The sequence below is a fragment of the Chiloscyllium punctatum genome, chromosome 2, assembly GCF_047496795.1.
Source record: "Chiloscyllium punctatum isolate Juve2018m chromosome 2, sChiPun1.3, whole genome shotgun sequence".
In the NCBI taxonomy this organism is placed as follows: domain Eukaryota; kingdom Metazoa; phylum Chordata; class Chondrichthyes; order Orectolobiformes; family Hemiscylliidae; genus Chiloscyllium; species Chiloscyllium punctatum.
Window position 1 is genome coordinate 96,117,556 of NC_092740.1, and position 14,477 is coordinate 96,132,032.

The 14,477-nt window shown below is 38.9% G+C and overlaps 1 protein-coding gene across 4 annotated transcripts in view; it reads right to left on the reverse strand.

Moving 5' to 3' along the window:
* ptch1 (patched 1) overlaps window positions 1-14,477 on the reverse strand; it is a 96,477-nt gene that overhangs the window by 43,167 nt on the left and 38,833 nt on the right. For all 4 annotated transcript variants that reach the window (XR_011962670.1, XM_072586028.1, XM_072586018.1 and 1 more), the window contains exons 3-10: window positions 12,303-12,492; window positions 11,957-12,026; window positions 11,709-11,800; window positions 6,425-6,623; window positions 6,082-6,203; window positions 4,172-4,319; window positions 2,658-2,789; window positions 2,223-2,378 (exon numbers count right to left, since the gene is read on the reverse strand). Coding sequence is in view for 3 of the 4 variants with exons in the window: in XM_072586028.1 (XP_072442129.1) it covers window positions 2,223-2,378; window positions 2,658-2,789; window positions 4,172-4,319; window positions 6,082-6,203; window positions 6,425-6,623; window positions 11,709-11,800; window positions 11,957-12,026; window positions 12,303-12,492 (1,109 nt within the window). In the remaining variant the exon portion in view is untranslated. The remainder of the gene's footprint in view (window positions 1-2,222; window positions 2,379-2,657; window positions 2,790-4,171; window positions 4,320-6,081; window positions 6,204-6,424; window positions 6,624-11,708; window positions 11,801-11,956; window positions 12,027-12,302; window positions 12,493-14,477) is intronic.

Consider the following 14,477-nt stretch of genomic DNA (forward strand, 5'->3'; position numbering starts at 1 on the left):
ATCTGGCTGGATTGTCGTCCAGATGGCAAGAAATGGGAGTTGGAATATTCTTGGATCAGCCTGCTTGAGAAAGTGCTTGAAAAAGTGGGATCTTCTTTCCAGGGCTGTCTAAATGGTTCTCTGGGATTTTAAAATAAAAGCAATAAAACAAAAAACAGCCCTCTACCCCTCATCTCTCTGCAAAGTCTCTATGACCCCTGCATGGCAATCTATACCCCACCACTCATCCTCCATGACTCCTATTCCCATCATGCCCACGTAGGCCCATCAATGCCCTTTCGCCTAGTATACTGCTTCGTTGTGCATTAATGGCAAAGAGCCCAGATATCTATTAATCTGTTGAAGCATCTGTAGTAAGTGGAAAAAAACATTGCTGGATTGACAATATCTTTCTCTTAGATCTATTTCTCAATTGCTGAATATTTATCTCTCAAATTCAAGAGGTGTCATGCACTTGCAGTTTCTGCTTTTAATATTTTAAAGGTCTGGTTGATTGGCACTTTTATGCAATCACAGTAATAGGGATGTTTAAAAATTGTTGTGAATGAATGGTTTTTTAAATGTTTTTTCACACACAGCATTAACTACAGGTGAGAAAATTCAGCCCAGAGTGTGGTGGCAACTGTGTTTCATGGCCTCTGGTCCTCAATGACTCCGGTTGGCTTTTCTCACATGACTCTCCACTTTGTACCTCAATAATTATGGAACTGAGCTGGTCAGTACATTTCCCATGTGACCAGAAAAGTGGTAGCTCTTACCACCGGTGAGATCTCCCAGCTTACATGCCTTTGGCGTCATATAAACATATAAGCCCAGTTGTACCACTACGGATGTTGCAGGACAGGAACATCCTCTGAAATGGCTGTGCCTGATTTTGAAAATGTGCTCACTCCACAACAGCAATCTGGAGATGCTGGTGGACAGGGTAGTGGACATGAGGACAGTCCTTTTCCTGCTGGCTGCCAAAGAATGTCATGCTAACAGATTCAGCAGTCCTGGACATACAATACAGCACAGGTCATGTTCTGCATTAAATAAGACACCAGCACTGCACACAAGAAGGTCAGTATTTCTTGTGCTCCACAAGGGAACTGCTATCTCCCTTCTACCTCATACTTGCAAGGCCTGCACTCACTTGAATTCTGCCATTGCATACACATCATATCTAGGCTAGTGTTCTATAACTCTCAGTACTGTACATGTCATGCTCACTCAACAGCTCTTACACATCTCCCCCTCCCAACAAACTCTGCATGCCTTCTACACTTCTTATTCATTCATTGGAAACACTGGTTTATCTTTTTAGACTAATGTCTCAACTGCATTCCAACTGATCTATCTGTAATCCCCAGACATTGATCTATAGCACTGAACATGACCAACCCCCTGGAGTGAAATTAAATGAGCCATTTGACTAATAGTGGGAGTGCTTCCAGACTGACAATAGTCACTCTTCACCTACTCAGGATTCTTCTCCTTGACTTCTACACATCGCCATTTGCTTGGAGTCTGTATGAACTTTGATGAAAACTGGGAGTGCAGGGAATAGGCCCAGGCGTAATGAAAATAGGTCTTGGCCACCTATTTTAAAAGTCTGTTGTGTCTCTCCAACTCTGCAAAAATCTAGCCCAACATTAATCAAATAGAAAGTAATATGATCATTGTGTATCAGCATCTGAAAGCATCCCATTTACTCCCTTTTCCAGAAAATAAATTTGAATTTTAAATCGCTCCAAGGACCTGATCAAGTCATTCAACATTGAGCTGACATTTTTTGGTCATATCCACCATCTCTTAGAATTGGTAGCATTTTCAGAGCTGTTTTTAAATAATATTTTATCTTTGTTTTGATCAGGCATTAGAAAATCAAAAGGTTGTAGAATCTCCTAGCCAGTCAGACATCAAAATAAATGCACTGACATCAGTCATAGAAATTTAGAATACACTGTTGAAATTCAAGTGATTAATATAATTGAAAAACAAAAAGCCATTTATCCCCTCCACTTTACTTTGTAAACTGACTGTTCATAGACCTAGATGATGATGTCATTACAGTATTCTTTGATTTAATCTTAAAATTCAACTAAATCTGTGGGATTTATACAGGGGATAAATTATTTCTCTTTTGATGGATAATATAACAAATAGCATTATATAAAATAGAACGATGAAAAAGATAACTTCCTTTTCTTTGGTACAAAGGAATTGATTTTATATTGTACCTGAGTTGTTGCAGCATTAAAGGAAATTCCAATCAAAGAACATAGACCCAATCCTGCAGCCACTGACAGTGCAACCAACAAGACGCCTGCCAGCCCGACAGCACCCTGGGACTTGGCGGAGTCCCATCGTAGCATGGTTAAACAGGCATAGGCAAGCTGCAAGCAGAACAAAGGAGAAGACAAGCATTAAAATCCAATTTTTCCTGATGTTTTCCAAACAAAGAATTATTTTAATACAACTTAAAATGAAATAAAACAAGGAATTAATGCATTCGTCCCGCTCAAAGGCATATGTGTGCAGTGAATTGTGACATTTTATGAAGGTACGATCAATTAGTTCTTAGATAACAGTTTGGCAACTTTGTTTTTGATTGTTTAATTTTGCTAACGCTATTGCGTCCATAGCTGCAATCTCAGATGCATAGAGTACCTTACCATTAAAAGATAGCCACCAGCCACTCGTATAACACTGACACTGGAAAATGACTTGAGGATGTCCTCAAGGGTAGTAGTAGAGAATGAAAGAACCTTCTGGGTTGAATTCTGTGCAACACTTTGATGGACAACCTAGCAAAAGAAAGTAACTTTTAAAATAAATGTTCATTTGATTACCTTTAAAAACTTTTAGTGAAAATGTATCTAAATTTAACAGTTTTCTTAGAACTGTTTCAACAAAGGATAGAAAAATGACCAGATGAGTTAATAATTCAAGATTTCATGCATTAATATAATCTAAATCGTAACTTTGAATTTTACCTAAGGTACACAGTAAAATTGAAGATTGAAATAAATTATTTCATGCTTCTCATTATAGTTGCACTGAATTTCTGAATTTCAGACACTTATGAATCTCCTAATCTGCTTATATGTAAAACAATTTCACTTTCTTCACTAGCCAACTTGCAGCACCCCACACCCCGTTCCACTGCTTGACAGTAAAAGTCACCACGTAAGCAATTCATCAGGTTCTTCTTCAGCCAAAAAAACAAAAAAGAACTAGAGCTTCTCATTCATGCTTCATTGACTGGCCAGCACATAGGGTCACAGGCTGCTTCAGAAAGGTCACTGCCCGGGAAACAAATGCCAGATGATGTCACATGACCCTACCAATGGGACTGCAGTGTGAGCAGATTCTGTGCCTAGCTAATGTTTTCCAGACACCTTTTTTAATAAACAGAGTAATAATCACAGTGGGCGACTGTTGCTCAGTTCAGTGTAGCCTTTGTTTGTTTCTATATTATGTTTGTAAATGCAGCTGAAAACAAATGTTATTATAAGTTTGGTTGAAGTATTAGCACAATGTTTGTCTGTACTAAAAATGCAATCTCCACAGGTAGTATTACAAAATTAAAGCCGTACCAATGATTCTGAGTCCCAACAGGTTTATCTCAAATCAGGCACTGCATAGTATAATTTTTTTTGTAGGCTGTGCAAGCAAAGAGAGACAGAAGCAGGCTTCACTGCAGGAAACCACATCTGGAGGCTAAATAGACCATTCAACAGACACATCCTTCCTATTACACATAGCCTTATAACAAAGTTTTCTAAACATTGAAACACAACTTATTCCAACAAGTTAAAAAGAAAAACAAATACACAAAAATAACAATGCTAAATATGATTTTACTTATTCAGAACAAGTTGAAATTATCAAATGATGGTTTGTAAAGAATATGGGAAACTTACAGTTCTTGAAGAAATATTTCAAAGCACTTCTTACATAATATATACCCTGAAGTCCAGTTGTTATGTGAGGCTAATACATCAGTCATTCTTCTTAGAGCAAGGTTGCATAAATAGATGGATGGCCACAATATAATAGAGTGTTTGTATATTGTGGTAGTTAAGCCCTTCCTTAGATCCTAAAATATTCCTTATGTACCAGTTCAACATGCTGGTCTCACCTTATAACCAAAAACACTTTTAATTTACTTTTCTTCATATTTTACCTCAACATATTTCCTTTGCCAGGCCTCTAGAATTGCTGCAGCTTTGTCCGGATTCCAGTTGATATCCGAAACGTAGTAATAATCCTTGAAGTGCTCATACATCTGCTTGGGGGTCATTAACTGAAACATAGTCTGAAAAGCCTGGGCACTGAACAGAGGCACAGAGAGATGGGGGATGGGAAAAAAATAAACATTATCAGGAAGAGAACTCAGTTTACAAAGCCATAAATGAAATACTCAAGAGCTCTCAGCTATTTTTTCACCCTCTAAAAACATTACTTTTATTAAAGCTGAGACACTATTTAAGCGAATGAACTTCTGAAAAAACATACAATGTGCCAGTCCATTGCTTTGTATTAATAGAATATTTTTTGTTTTGAAATAGTTCTATTTTATTGATTAATTAATTGAGTCACGTACAAAATAAAGTTGAACATCACTTCAATTGGAAATTTTTATCAAGATCTGTTTGGTAACAAGCAATATGCTGAAGGCAGGAAGCCAGTACTGTGTTCTTCATGACTGTTTACAAGTCGTATCATAGTACACAGCTGAAAAAAGATGGGATTCAAGCAGGGTAGGTAGCACCATTCAACTACACTCCAAATCAAAACACTGCCTTTCTGAACTAAAGAAGTCTGTGAATAGGATTATGGATTGAAACAGAAAATGCTGGATGAAGCAACAGGTCTGTCAGCATCTATGGAGAGTCTCTCTCCACAGATGCTGCTGGACCCGCTGAGTTTCTCCAGCATTTTCTGTGTTTGTTTCAGATTTGAGGATTATGAATGCTTCCTTTTTCAGTTTAATGAATGTTCTCCCACAAATGATAGTTCAGTGACTTTAAATAACATGATATATTCTGAACCAGGCTCAAGTACTGGTACACACTAAAATAAACTTATTGGTTTAAATTATACATTCCTTAAAAATAATTTCAAATCTAGTGGACGGCATGGTGGCACAGTGGTTAGCACTGCTGCCTCGCAGCGCCAGAGACCCGGGTTCAATTCCCGCCTCAGGCGACTATCTGAGTGGAGTTTGCACATTCTCCCCGTGTCTGCGTGGGTTTCCTCCAGGTGCTCTGGTTTCCTCCCACAATCCAGAAATGTGCAGGTTAGCTGAATTGGCCACACCAAATTGCCCATAGTGTTAGGTGAAGGGATAAATGTAGGAGGGTGGGTTGCGGGTCAGTGTGGACTTGTTGGGCCGAAGGGCCTGTTTCCACACTGTAGGGAATCTAATCTAATCATATATCTATCCATGTATTTCCATATATTAGAGGAAACAAGGCCATTTTAAAACAACATTTAAATTGCAGTGTCTTTACAAAATGTTGTTTTTCCAAAGACCCTTTTCTAGCTTAAAAAGGTCTATGGTTCAAACTATATTAAGACTACACTCTTCAACTTTAAAAAACCTTCCCAGATGATCATTCAGTGAATATCTGCTGTAAGAGTAGGAAGTTCTGAACCCCGCAAACAGGCTCAGAACATCAACCAGATGGCAGGGCAACTTATCAGAGGCCTTCAGTTCCTCATTGCCAATGCAGAATCAGTGAGGGAGCCTGGATGTAGGTGAGTGAGGTAAGGATGGCGGGGAGGGGGTCACAGGAAGAATGATGTGAGAAGGAAGGAGTAGGGTGGATGTCTGCAAGAATAGAGGTCTGACTCTCAATGGCTACTCTTCCCCCGCCACCAGCTCAGATACTGGCAATCTTGTGCTCTACCAAAGAACATCTACCCACCCTCCATAAACAATCTCATAAAGTAGCTTTGGTCCAAGGATCCTTCGTTAAATCTCAATTTTGGGCCTTTCTGTCTCTCAATTGCTATACATCGAAATTGAGACAAGCTATAATTTGGGTTTGTGCAAATTGATTTCAGCTCTAGACTGATTTGATTGTTTACCTCTGTAGTATTCCGGTGCTGTTTTTTGTGGTACCTCCTAATATTAGTTCCTCTTGCCAATGCATGTACTTTTTGGACAACCCGTGACAACCACCACTTAATACCCGGGCAATATCTAAAGGCTGCAAATATAGAAAGCATCATTACTGGATAACATCCATATAATTATAAACAGTAACAACAGAGTTCATTAGTTTCCACACTGTTTCAGTTTATAATACTGATACACTTCTAATTAATACTTACAGGAAATTAAAATCACCAATGTCAGCATTTCAGAATGAATCTTAGTAATAATTTCTGTGGTATGAATCTGAATTTGGGAAAAATGATTATTACTTACTGTTGTTGAGTTTTTATTAGGGGCAGTAAGTGGACAATCTGGATCTGCAGGGTTCAGGCATGGGCGATCCATGTAACCATGTCCAACTCCAGCCTTGTTCAGCATCTCCTCCCAACCACCCACTTCATACTTCAGATTCTTCAACTCCTCCAGGAATTCTAAGGGGTCAAGATTCGTCCACTGCAACTGCAGTTTACCTCTGTCAAAAAAAATACCGTTTCAATGAAAAGATGACATGTAAAAGTGTAACTGCCAAGGGGTTGCAACGGGTGGACTTTTATTGGAGGTCAAGGTCTTTGCCCCCTCACCACCACAAACGCCATTATCTCCCTCTCACCCACCACCCTTAGTGAACTCATTGACAAAGTGGTTGGGAAAAACAATTATGGTGCGATTATGGAAGGCCGGGCCTTACACTGGATTTACAAGCCCATCACCACTAAATTCCAGCCCATTATGAACCTAGTTTCACAATTAATTGAAAACAGATGGTGAGGGTCCATCATGAGTCATGAACAACATAATTGGTGCGTGGTTGGCCTTAAATATTGGCTAGAATTTCATTCTTGTGGTGGAGACCTGCCAACACATTGTGACCCTTTTTTGGCTGTCTGCAGGATCCAGAAACACACCTTATGGAGCTAGAGGAATAAGTAATTGATTGGTTGACACTGGGGTGGCCATCCATCAGACCAATCCATCAACTGTTGGTCAATCAGATGACAAGCAGCCTCACTGCAAGTGGAAGAAGAGGACGCTGCTGAAGGATGAATTCTACCTAACCTGGTAAGTGGAATTGGGAGGCAGAAGCAACAGTCATGCAGACCCTGGTGAGGTCATAGTTGTGAGACAGATGACTTGGTGAAATCAGTTGCTGGCCCTGATGGTGAGGAGCTTTTGCCAGGCCCAATGAGTGCTTGAACAGATGTACCCCCAACTCCCCCCACAAATGACTGAACCCACTGCAAGACTATCACTGTTTACTTGGCATTACTTCCCTCATGCCAGAGGGGTCACCTGCCACTACCAAAATGCCAGTGACAGGGGGGGTGAAAGGGAGATTGGTCCTTCAGTGGCTCAACTGGTCTCTGAATAAGAAAGGTATTTGCCAACATCTCTGCCATTGGCAAGATGGCACTGTAATGGAAAAGTAGTAAAGACAGAACTGGTATAGTATTGATAAAAACTCACCCTTATTCCCTTACTATTTTCCAACACTACAACCTCCCAATTAGTAAAATCCAACCATTGGTGGACTCTTTCTGGTCCACACAGTATGTTTATCTATGCTATAAATTCCGTGGAATTAAATGTTCAGTTAGCTTGTTTAGTAGGATTCTACATAGCATCAAATATCTGTACAATGTACTACATATATTTTACTCTGTGGGCTAGATACTCATATTAGGAAAGGGCAAGTAGTTTGTTGCTAAAGCCAAACATTTGCTTTCTCTTTACAGTGACAGAAGTGAAGTGAAAATGTGCAACTTTTGCAAGCAGCCTACTGAACCATTTCATATCCCCACTGCAATCCAATTATGGTAATATTGCTGCTGTAATAAAGTGAAAAATCATTGATACATTTTCGTCTTTAGCAGCCTCAAATGAGGATTGCCATACCAGATAATGGGAAGTTAGTGCCTAGATTTTCCATTCATGGAGACTGAATTTAACTTCAATTGCCAGGCAGAAAGCTGGTGACAGAGTATCAACCCAACTCAGTCTTTCTTTCCGCTGAAATGATCAGGAAAGCTCATTGACATGTATAATGAGTGGCTAGTTCACAATATTGTGTTCATCCCCTAATGGGGAAACTTGAAGTCTATCCCAACAACTTCTGCTGTTAGTAAGAAATTTAACTTTGTCTCCTAATAAAGTTAAACATGCAGTGGTCTGCAACTTTCAATCCTAAACTTTATGAAGATTTAGAATGATATTCAAAGAATTGTTGGAGGGAATCCTGAGGGACAGGATTTACATATATTTGAACAATGCAAGGACTGATTAGGGATAATCAACATGGCTTTGTACGTGGGAAATTTTGTCTTATCAACTTGAGTTTTTTGAGAAGTAAAGAAGAGGGTAGAGTCGATGTGATCTATATGGAATTCAGTCAGGCATTTAACAAGTTTCCTCATGGTAGACTGGTTAGCAAGGTTAATTCACATGAAATACAGTGAGAACTAGCTATTTGGATACAGAACTGACTTGAAGGTAGAAGACAGAGGGTGGTGGTGGAGGGTTGCTTTTCAGACTGGAGGCCTGTGACTAGCAGTGTGCCACAAGGATCAGCGTTGGGTCCACTACATTTCATCATTAATATAAATGATTTTGGATGTGAATATAGGAGGTATGGTTGGTAAGTGCAGATGACACTAAAATTGGAGGTTTAGTGGACAGCGAAAAAGGTTACTTGAGTGTACAATGGGATCTTGATCATATGGGCTGAAAAGTGGCAGATGGAATTTAATTTAGATAAATGTGAGGTGCTGCATTTTGGGAAAGCAAGTCTTAGCAGGACTTGTACACTTCATGGTAAGGTCCTAGGGAGTGTTGCTGAACAAAGAGACCTTGGAGGGCAGGTTCATAGTTCATTGAAAGTGGAGTCACAGGTAGTAAAGATGACATTTGGTATGCTTGCCTTTATTGGTTGGTGCATTGCATATAGGAGTTGGGAGGTCATGTTGCAGCTGTACAGGACATTGGTTAGGCCACTTTTGGAATATCGTAATTCTGATCTCCCTGCTAAAGGAAGGATATTGTGAAACTTGAAAAGGTTCAGAAATGATTTACAAGGATATTGATGAGGTTGGAAGGCTTCAACTATAGGAAGAGGCTGAATAGACTTGGGACTGTTTTCCCTGGAGCATCAAAGCTGAGGAGTGATCTTATAGAAGTTTTAAAAATCATGATGGGTAGTGACAGGGTAAATAGAAAAGGTCTTTTCCCTGGGGTGCGGGAAGTCCAGAACTAGAGGGCATAGGTTTAACGTGAGAGGGCTAAGATTTAAAAGGGACATAAGGGGCAGCTTTTTCATGCAGATGGTGGTGCATGTATGGAATGAGCTGCCAAAGGAAGTGGTGGAGGCTGGTGAAATTGCAACAGTTAAAAGGCATCTGGAAGGGTACAGAGAGATATGGGCCAAATGCTGGAAAATGGGACTAGATCTTTTAAGGTTATCTGGTCGGCATGGATGAGTTGGACAGAAGGGTCTGTTTCTCTATGCTCTAAGACTCTAATTAACTGCATAAAAACCCTTAATCCAATATATTCTTGAAAGATTAAATTACACTTTTAATTTTAATAAGGTTCATCAGTGTGCAATGAATTAGTGATTTTTTTGGAGGATTAGAAATGTTGAAGGTTAGTATCTAATATGTAGTACCGTGGTGTTCTATTTATAACATTCATCAAACAGGAGGCTGAAAGGATTCCCAGTAGAAGGACTGAAATTCAGAGGGAAGGACATACCTTGTTTATCGCTAGCACCTCCTAGCGGTTACCAAAAGCACTGGGGTGCCATGAGCCAACCCTAAGTTGGGGTCAGGCTGAATAGGCAATGAAAATAAAATACCAAAAGCAAAGGATAACTTGCTCAAAGATCCTCATAAAAAGTAAGGATTTCCCAAGTAGACTAAAAATAAGTATTTATATGTGGAGACAATGCAGTGGAATAAAAACACTATCGTATTGTCTAATTTTTTTTTCAGATCAGAAATATATAAACAGCAAATAAGTTGATTGCCTTTCCAAATAACTCCACGCATTTGTTTCCCTAATTATTTGTTTCTGTTTAATCTAAAGAAATATATTTTACTACATGTCCTCTTCCAAACGTTATGTCTGTTATTTTGATTGATATTGGGAGATAAATTAGCAGTTAATATGAATGTGCTGACAGTCTGTGCCTACTGAGACTTTTCCCCTGTTAAAATATGATGTCATTTTTTTCACATTAACAGGATAAGAAACTAGCATCTGGCAGCATCAAAAGATTGTGACATAATGTCTGATTACAGTCCTCCTGTATTATACTAACAGTTTTTCTACCTTAATCAATCATAATACCTGACCTTTATTGCCACTAATGATACCTTACTTCTTTATGTGCTTTGACAACCTGGCAAATGACCAACATCCCCCCCCTTTTGAATTTCTTCCTGGTGCTGACAGACTGGAGAGGCTTTTGGCCGGCTTATTTTGTGGTTCAAACCACATTGTATCTGCTTAACCAGGCTTGAGTCATTATTTCAATTCTCCCAACCAGAAAGCACAAAACCCTTATTGACAATTCCGGTTTTATATTATCAATTCCATGTCTCTCTCACCCACCCTTCCAAGAAGCCTCCAAACACTTAGGAAAGTGTTAGGATCATGATCCTATAAATCTACACAATGTTCCATGTCAAAATGCTCAATGTATGTGACTGAGCATTAGTCACATGTCAAAAAATATGTTGTTACTATTCCACTGTTAATTCATGTCATCAGGCAAAAACCTCCATTGATTATTGTGAATGTTGATAGAACAGAGATTGATTGTACCTGGTGTTTAGCTGTGTGAACAGAATAAAAGGATTCAAGGGTAGAAATGTCATGGGGCTGATTTTAATGTGCATGTGACCAAATCAAGCAACCAGGAGAATTGAATCTGGCATGACCGTTTTTTTTCATTAATATTAAGTGGGCAATCTGCTGGTTTCTGTTGCTATTCGACAGGCAGCTTAATCATTTGAAAAAAAAAATCAGGTTGTCTGATTAACTGCAAGTGGCTTCAAGGTTAAGGCCCAGACTGTGGCCTCAGGGAAGGGGTTCAGGGAAGCAGATGTGGAGCGGCAATTGGACATTACAGAATTGGTGGAGCACTCCTCATCCTCCTGGTTCAAACAATGACCACTGAAGAATCTAGACAACAGCATGTTCAACTCTGCCATAACAAATTCCTGCACAAACTCCTAAAGTAATTATGAAACGTACAAATGTAAGGTGGTTCAGAAAAAAAAGTACAGAGGGTTATAGCTAAAGAAATACTAAGAGCAGTCTACATCCTAAAAATTTTAAACTAAAACAATCTCAAATGTTTTCAACTTCCTGACTATTAAAATGGTGAAGGACCTAATTATTATCCTGTATCAATGTATATGCAATGCATTACCTTGCAATTAGCTTTGCATATTTAAAATCAAAGGGTAAACATAAGAAGCATCACAAGAAATATTTTCTAAGTCTTAAACTGTTTTTCTAAAACTGATAAATTAAATAAAGGGGATTAGGATTTACTTACGGTAGGTAGACTGTTCCCAGCTGTAATTTAGCACCTTCCCAGAAACAATCCAAAGGTGTGATTATTACACAAGGATACAATTTTTCAATAAGCTGGTAAAAACATAGAAGCATGGCATCACACATAGCTCAATAAGTATACCAAACATCAAAAATTAAATCAATCAAAAGGTGAAACATACTTTGTTCATTGGAATATACTTTTGATTTTAAAAACTTCCATAAATTTTAAGGGGGATCTGAACTCACCTGATCCATCCAACCAGTTTCTGTTACAAGTGCTCCTGATTTATAACATAAGTTGTCTAAGGTCCACTGTCTAAACAAAAACAGAAACAAGACCATCATGAGAAAACAGCTTGGTTAAAGAAGTACATCGGCACAATAAAATGAAATTGCAAGAAGGTCAAGTGACAATTCAAAAAGAAGACCACCAGATTTAACAGATCTGAAAAAAAAAGCAGTATGGTACACTGGCCACATTAAAGGCTCAAATGTCTACAGAAAGCAAACATTTCATTTGGTTTTGACAAAAAAGTATTCTTCAGAAAATTTAGAAAATATTTAGAGGTACAACTAAATCAATGTCACTTACTTGTTGTACAAATAAACTTGCACTCTGCTGGCATTAAATGCAGAGTTAAGATGCTGTTGCAGCGCTTCAACTGTTAGAACACTAGCACCTTCCTCAGGAGATGTTTGAATCATAATCTGAGGATTGAACATGGCTTCCTCCCCTATTTTCTGTCGTGTGTATGATAGCTCTTGACTCACTCTTCCACCAACTGAGGGAGAAAGGGTATTTTTCAGTTATGTTACCAAAATGTTTCCAATGATTTTGATTTGACACAAAACTTCTTTACAAATTCATGATTTCTTAATAGATCACCACATTAAAAATTGAGCTGCATGAAGTGCAAATTTTTATTGAAACTTTTTACACTGCTGTGTTATTACTCACAATCAGTATGTCAGTATATCTTTAAGACACAGGATCAGAAAATCATCAATGACATCACAGCATGTGACCTGAGGGTATACAGGTCTCATTCTCCCTCCTACATCTGACCTTATACTGGAAGCATATTCCTGCGTTGTACCTAATAGCTTAATATTGCTTTCTATGCCTGAGGGACTTCCTGTTTGTATGTAATAGTTAGTTGCAATATATGACTGTTGAAATCTTCATAGACTTCTTAAAAGTGTAGAAGTACACCATTCAACAACAGCCAACCCATATCCTATGCTATTCCTTCATTTCCCTGTACATCCCCAGACACCATGTGCAAATTAGCATGGCCAATCCATCTAACCTGCACATCTTTAGACTGTGGGAGGAAACTGGAATACCCAGAGGGGACTCACACCAACACAGGGAGAATGTGCAAACTCAATGCAGTCATCTGCTTGTGGGATTGAATCTCGGTCCACGTGGCTGTGAGGCAGCAGTGCTAACCACCGAGCCACTGTGCCCCCACAAAGTAATAACATGTCTTAAGTAACAAGTCTTCAGTAACATGATAATATGTCTCATTCTGTACATTACAGAATATAACAGAAGCATTGCTGCATCAGAAAAAACACCTAGCTGGAGGCAAACTCCTACCGTGGTAGCAGCAGTGATCATTTATGAAAGACTTCAATATCTTTAATGCAGATATCATATTTTATGATCCCCTTATTCGAAAAAAAGAAAAATAATACAAAGCCTTTATGGGAAATAATTGCTGGGCCCCTTGTTAAGATATTTGTATCACTGATAGGTGAGATGCTGGTGAGACTGGAGGTTGGCTAACTTGAAAGGGTTCAGAAAAGATTTACAAGGATGTTGCTAGGGTTAAAGGGTTTGAGCTGTAGGGAGAGGCTTAATAGGCTGGGGCTATTTTCCCTGGAGCGTCAGAGGCTGAGGGGTGACCTTACAGAAGTTTATAAAATAATAAGTGACATGGACAGGGTGAATAGTCAAGGTGTTTTCCGCAAGGTAGGGGGATCCAAAACTAAGGGAATAGGTTTAAGGTGAGAGAGGAAAGATTTAAAAGGGACCTAAGGGACAACTTTTTCACGCAGAGCGTGGTGTGTGTACGGAACAAACATGGACAAATTAGACTGAATGCTGTACGTTTCCATGACTAGTGCACTTTTGAGCTGAAACACAAAGTCAGTACACTACAACACAGAAGCTGCAGGGTCTGTCTCTTAAAGGAAGAACACACTTTTAAACTGACAAAATCAGGGTTAGATGGCTTAGGGTGGCATCTCAAATTGAACTGGGGCATTCACTATATCTTTACTGAATTACAACTGTTCAAATAGAGCATGCACTTCTAATTTACAGAATAAGTAATAGATGATCCTGAGAAAAGAGCTCTAAGAATTTTGCTTGCCATTGGACTTTGCATGGATGATCAGAAAGATCTGGAAAATATCTGAAAGATTTTTGAAAACCAGCTGAAGATATATACTGTATTAATTTCAGGATTAACTAGCTCATGTCATATACACTGCAACCTAAGAGCCTATTAAGCAATTTCAGAAGATATCACAGCAAAGGGTATGAGTGTGACCTACTGTAAATGGAACTACTTAGAGGCTCATTGAATTAATCCTCAACTCTGCCACAGTAAAAACATTTAAGAAGGGACTTTTGGCAAGAGAAAGAGCCATGTCAGTAATGTATTATTGAGGATGGATACAAGTCACAGTGTTAGAGGAACAATAATCACATGCTTTAGGTGCAGCCTATGCTGTTGTTATAGTTAGCAAAGTGTAC